We start from the raw sequence: 6,332 nt of genomic DNA, 5'->3' as shown, positions 1-6,332 counted from the left end.
CATAAAAGACACCATTTCGAGCGTGGCCGTTTTCGTGCGGGTGACACGTAAAAGCACCCACTACACTCTCTGAGTGGTTGGCGTTAGGAAGGGCATCCAGCTGTAGAAACTCTGCCAAATCAGACTGGAGCCTGGTGTTGCCATCCGGTTTCACCAGTCCTCAGTCAAATCGTCCAACCCATGCTAGCATGGAAAGCGGACGTTAAATGATGATGATGATATATATATTCATATATACAATGGGTTTCTTTCAGTTTCCGTCTACCAAATCCACTCAGAAGACTTTGGTCGGCATGAGACTATAGTAGAAGACATTTGCTCAAGGTGCCACTTGAACCCAGAACCATATGGTTGGGAAGCAAATTTCTTACCACACAGCCACATCTGCACCTTATATGCAAGAAATTGGTTATACTTCTACAATACACAAAATGTTTTAATTTTTGTAGTCACAGGCACAGCTGTGCAGTAAGTAGCTTGCTTCCCAACCACATGGTTCTGGGTTCAGTCCCAGTGCATGGCACCTTGGGCAAGTGTCTTCTACAATAGCCTCGGGCTGACCAAAGCCTTGTGAATGGATTTGGTAGACGGAAACTGAAAGAAGCCCGGCCTCCTAGCTTGCCCATCCCCAATCAAACCGTCCAACCCATGCCAGCATGGAAAACGGACGTTAAACAATGATGAAATAAGCCAGTTGCATATATACATATATATATATATATACACGCGTTAAAAGCATCCAGCACACACTGTAAAATGGTTGGTGTCTGGAAGAGCATCCAGCTGTAAAAATTGTGCCAAAACTAACCTCACCTGTGCTAGTGCCACATAAAAAGCACTGAGTCCACACTGCAGGGTGGTTGCTGTTAGGGAGGTCATCCAGCCATAAAATCCCTGCCAAAACAGACACGGTAGCCTTGGGTAGTTTTTCTACCTGGCTGACTCCTGTCAACCATCCTACCCCTGGATGCATGGAAGATGGATGTTAAATGATGATGATGATGATGATATATATGTGTGTGCGTGTGTCTTTGTGTCAATGTTTCCCCACCACCACCACCACCACCATCACCAGTGTTTGGTGTGTTTACATCCCCGTAACTTAGTGCTTCAGCAAAACAGACTGAGAGGATAAATACTAGACTTAAAAAATAAGTCCTGGGGTCGATTTGTTTGACTAAAACCTTTCAAGGTGGTGCTCCAGCATGGCCCCAATCAAATGACTGAAACAAGTAAAAGAATAAAAGAATATATATTACATCATCATTTAAGGTCTGTTTTCCATTCTGACATGAACTGGACAATTTGATAGGAATTAGCAAACCCGAGGAATACACCAAACTTTCCTTTCAGCCTTGGCATGCTTTTTATGGCTGGATGCCCTTCCTAATGCCAACCACCTTAAAATGTGGGTGCACGTGTGTGTGTATGTGTGTGTGCCAAGATGCCACACAATAGGTCTGAACCCAGAACCACATGGTTGGGAAGCAGGCTTCTTACCACACAGCCACACCTACACCTATAAAAAAGTAAAAGAGCACAATAAGAATGAATATGAAATGAAGCAAGAAAGAGAAAGACAGAAGCTACAACCGTAAAAATACAAAAAATCTAAAGTGTTTTGGTATAAAGACTGCTTCTGTTGCTATTAATTATCTAAAAGTCTATTTATGTTCGTATAAAGGGGAAGTAATTTCCTGCAGTTTATTGTGTTTACATCGCAAGATCACAAAATTATAAGATAAAAATTTGCTTGACGTTCTAATTCAGCTAAATTAGTTGGATAGAAAGACAAGGACTGAAGAAATGAAGAGAGAGACAGAAAAAGAAATAGAATTAAGAGGGGGAGAGAAAGAGATGAGAAAATGTGGTGGTATTAAAAGTAGAAGTATCTTGTTGTTTACTTGTCAATATATATTACATCTACATATGGACAATCTTCTGTTGATATTTGGATTTATAATTAACTAATCACAACAAAGAAACCACAGTTGACTTTCTTTTGCAGCAGCAGCAGTCTCGTTTAATGTCCATCTCCCATGCTGGCATGGAAGATGAACATTAAATGCCAACAGGATCCAACAAAACCAGAGGACTGTATTAAGCTTCAACCCCTGTTCTGGCATGATTTCTGGGGCCGGATGCTCTTCCTAATCTGAACCACTTTACAGGGTGTACTGGGTGCTTTTTTCTGGTTGCCAAGTAACTTGCAAGACAAAGAGAGGGAGTGGTGGGGAGAAATCCCGTCGACTGAATGGGTTTGTAGTGGGAGAGGGGTGAGGCCAGCTGTTGAAAGGTTAAAGTATGATAGAGGGAGATGGACAGGCGTCTCACTACAGAGGAGTTATATGGCTACTTGGCATTATATAAGAGTGGGTGGGGATAACTGAAAATAAGACAACAATGGAGATAACAAGATGTCAGAGAATACTTTCAAGGTACAAGAAGGTGAGTGTAAGAGAGAGTATAGACAGGATTGGGAAGGGTGGAGGGACAGATTCATCAGTTTGAAAGAAGAGCAACAGGTGGTTAGAGTAGGGTAGAAGTGAATGTAGTGAATGATGTGCAAGGGTGAAAAAGCAGAAGAGCATAAATTTGACATCTAGTTCATATTTTGTGTTCAACAGCTGTTTCTTTGAGATAAACACCATTAAATATATAATTACATGATTCTGATGCATAATTAATGATGACATTAATTAATGGTGATGATCAGAAGGATTATGATTTTGATGATGATGTGTTTGGAAGAAGGAACATAATTGTTGCTCTTTGCGGGCCTTCTAAGACTAGTGAGATTGGTTCAATTGAGGTTTTGTTTTAATATCTGTAACCTGACATCTAAAAAGAAAATATGGGCCAGAAAGACATTCCTGAAGGTTAATTTTGTGGGGAGGAAGAAAGGCTGTAGTGCCTGAAGATGATGACAAGAGATAAGGTTAGAGTTAGCGTTTAGGTAGGCATGATACAACTAATTCCGAGTACAAGCTGTTGTAGTAGTAGCAGAATGAGGAAAAAGCTAGTCTGTGAGCCAAAAGTTACAGTGTTGGTGAGTAAGAATTTACCAGGATGACTTTGGCTTTAGATATGCAGTTTGGGAAATTTGAAGCAGCTATTCCACCATTGATGGAGGAACAGTACACCATTGTGGGTCTCATTCAAGCTTTTTATAGCCTCAATAGCTGTTCAGAGCTTCAAGTAAATTCTGACTTTAAAGTAGAAGGCTATTTTTTGGAAAGCAGTTTTAGTTATATTATGTGTGTGGAAACACTAGAAGAGATCAACAACAATCAGGGTTGTCTTAGCAGCCTTATAGGCGCACCCTGGAAGATCAATACACTGGGCCTTATGGTATTTATTAACAGCAAACCACATGAGGACCCCAGAAAAGTGCCCAGGGTGTCTGTGCCTTAAGATGGCACTGACAACATTTATATGGTCTAAGATGAAGTGACTTTGAGGGTTTTGATTACAAGTTATCCAAAGCAAGAGATGGTGAGTTACAGAACTGTCTTATTGCTATTCACTATATGTCTTTGTGAACATTTTGTACTTACCCCAAGGGACACCTTTCTACTGTACATGATGTATGCCACCAAAATTGTTGTGCTGCGACTAATTCCCAAAACAGAAAAAGCAAGGATGGTTTCATTTACATCTGTAAAGAAACAAAAAAAAAAGATAAATTAATTTCTTAGAAAAAAGAATTAAATACAATGTTGATTTAAACACTTGTAGCTTAATTCCCATTTAATTTATCTAGGGCATCCTGACGTTAGGAAGGGCATCCAGCTGTAGAAACTCTGCCAAATCAGATTGGAGCCTGGTGTAGCCATCTAGTTTGCCAGTCCTCAGTCAAATCATCCAGCCCATGCTAGCATGGAAGGTGGACGTTAAACGATGATGAGGATGATGAAACTATGCCATAAACAATCATTTTTCTGTTCAATTGAATAAATCTCCCTTGGCACTGATGGTAATGAAATGGTTACAAAGAAATATTTCTAAATAAATTATTATTTGACAAGAAATTATGACAGGAAATATGTTTTTGTCATATGACAGTATGTGTGCGTGCATGCATGCATGCATGGGTGATCATTACTATAATCATCATTATCATTTTAATCATCCCCTCTTCTATGCTTTCATGGTTCAGCTGGAATATGCTGAGACAGATTCTCCATGGTTGGGTGCCCTTTGATCAGTGAAGATATCAGCTCTTTGACCGTGAAGCCAAATAAACACTGGTTTATATCATCTTTGGTATGTTCCAAAGTAAAATTGCAGTGTAAAGGTTTCTGATTGATTAGTTACAACTGATCAATAGAGTCAAGTCGAATTGTGCTTTTTGCTACATTGGTTTACATTTTGGCACCAATTTCGACATGTAGTAGATCTGTAGTAGATCTTGGCCAATCAGAAAGTATTTTAGCTGTTTAGGTTGTTCTGTAATGTATAGCCTATAGTATTACAGTTAACAGGTATATGGCGGTTGAACAAAGGCCAAATTGAATGATGGCTAGTATTTTCCCAGTTGTGTGTGTGTGTGTGTGTGTGTGTGTGTGTGTGTGTGTGTGTGTGTGTGTGTGTGTGTGTGTGTGTGTGTGTGTGTGTGTGTGTTTGTGTGTGTGTGTGTGTGTGAGTATGTGTGTATACCTTCCACTGAAGCATATCAGCAGAAGATGTAAACATTTCTGAGAATCTACCTCTCTTACCCCACCCACCTCCACTCCGAAAGTAGTCCTGTTGGATAAAAATATTCTGTGTGATTTCTGTTCCATCCAAGTTGCACCAACAATCCTTTGTTACTCTTACGGTCAGAAATGCAGTAAATCCTTACTAATCAGATTCCTGTAATCATTGATGGAATTGTTCATTAAATGTGATGTAAATTAAATAAATAAATAAATAGATAAGATAAATGAGAGATGGTGGAGGGGTAGCATCTAATTTCAGTCACATTTCAACCATTTTTTATTTGAGAAAGTCAAAGCAGAAGTAAATGCAAAAGAAAGAAATCAATTGATCAATAAGCTGTCACTAACCTATGAACTCACAACACTCTTGAAAATATTTATACAGGTTTGTTGTGTCACTGTCAGTTTCTGGAACATGGTAGACATGTTGGATTCTGAAAACAGAAAGAAATCCCAGGGTTTAGCAGCGAAGAAGAATTAAAAAAAATATTTGCAAATGGTTAACAATTATTATAGAGAGGAGCTATTTGAAGTGGTGAAATACTAAACACTGTGCCTTATATGTGTGCATGCATGTGTATGCGCATGCATGTACACACAGGTATAGCTCTGTGGTTAAGAAGTTTGCTTCCCAACCACTTGGAAGAATCATATCATTGAAACTACCATAGAAAACAAAATATTTCTTTGGGATTATTGATGAAAACTTTGATTTCAGTTTCAAGTTTAAAAAAAAAAAGCTAATGTTATTTTTGAAATAATACAAAAACATAAAATCATAACTGCTCTTTTGAAATTCTTTAGCTTTTTAGCATTCAGATTGTAATGCTTATTGACTCAAATTGTCTGGAATTAACCATGCATTATCTCATAGCTTTAAGATTTCCATGGTGTGGTTGTATATTTTTAGAATGACATTATAGGATAGGTGTGAGAGGTCACATCTGGCTGGTTTGAACATAAAACAAGTAGAATCTCCCAAAGAACTATGTTAAGGGTATGTGTGTCTATGGAGTACTCAGCCACTTGCACTTTAATTTCATGAGCAGGCTGTTCCGTTGATCAGATCAACTGGAACCCTCATCGTCGTAAGTGATGGAGTGCCAATGCCATTTAAAGGATCACCTGCATCTAAGTAAAACTTAGGGTCCTTGACCTGCTTTCAATGCTTCGTAAGTGAAGGGTTACATGATATGATGCATGTTTCTAAGATACAAATAGGTCACATGAAGCTCAGATAAGCAAAAACAAGTTCAAACATGCAGAGACAATCTCAACAAATGTCGATTCATAACAGCCATCAATAATAGCCCATTGACATCAGATATTTCAGAAGATACAGAATAAACTGGCGAAAACAGAAAAACCTTCCACAGGAGCCATTTAAAGAAAATGCAATCAATTTCTGGCTTGAACCAATTCAAATTTACACTTTGTTGTAGATACGGGAAGAAAATCAAATCATATCATCATCATCTTCTTCTTCTTTTTCTTCTTCTTCTTCTTCTTTTTCTTCTTCTTCTTCTTCTTTTTCTTCTTCTTCTTCTTCTTCTTCTTCTTCTTCTTCTTCTTCTTCCGCCTCCTCTTCTTCTTCTTCTTCTTCCTCCCCCTCTTCTTCTTCTTCCTCCTCTT

General features: G+C 38.6%; 1 protein-coding gene across 2 annotated transcripts in view; it reads right to left on the bottom strand.

Moving 5' to 3' along the window:
• LOC106872204 (serine/threonine/tyrosine-interacting-like protein 1) overlaps positions 1-6,332 on the bottom strand; it is a 36,098-nt gene that overhangs the window by 3,977 nt on the left and 25,789 nt on the right. For both annotated transcript variants that reach the window (XM_014919105.2, XM_014919104.2), the window contains exons 7-8: positions 5,049-5,134; positions 3,558-3,658 (exon numbers count right to left, since the gene is read on the bottom strand). In XM_014919105.2, coding sequence (XP_014774591.1) covers positions 3,558-3,658; positions 5,049-5,134 — 187 coding nt within the window. The remainder of the gene's footprint in view (positions 1-3,557; positions 3,659-5,048; positions 5,135-6,332) is intronic.

The sequence above is a fragment of the Octopus bimaculoides genome, chromosome 6 (assembly GCF_001194135.2).
Source record: "Octopus bimaculoides isolate UCB-OBI-ISO-001 chromosome 6, ASM119413v2, whole genome shotgun sequence".
Lineage (NCBI taxonomy): Eukaryota > Metazoa > Mollusca > Cephalopoda > Octopoda > Octopodidae > Octopus > Octopus bimaculoides.
This window is presented reverse-complemented; position numbering and strand designations above follow the sequence as displayed.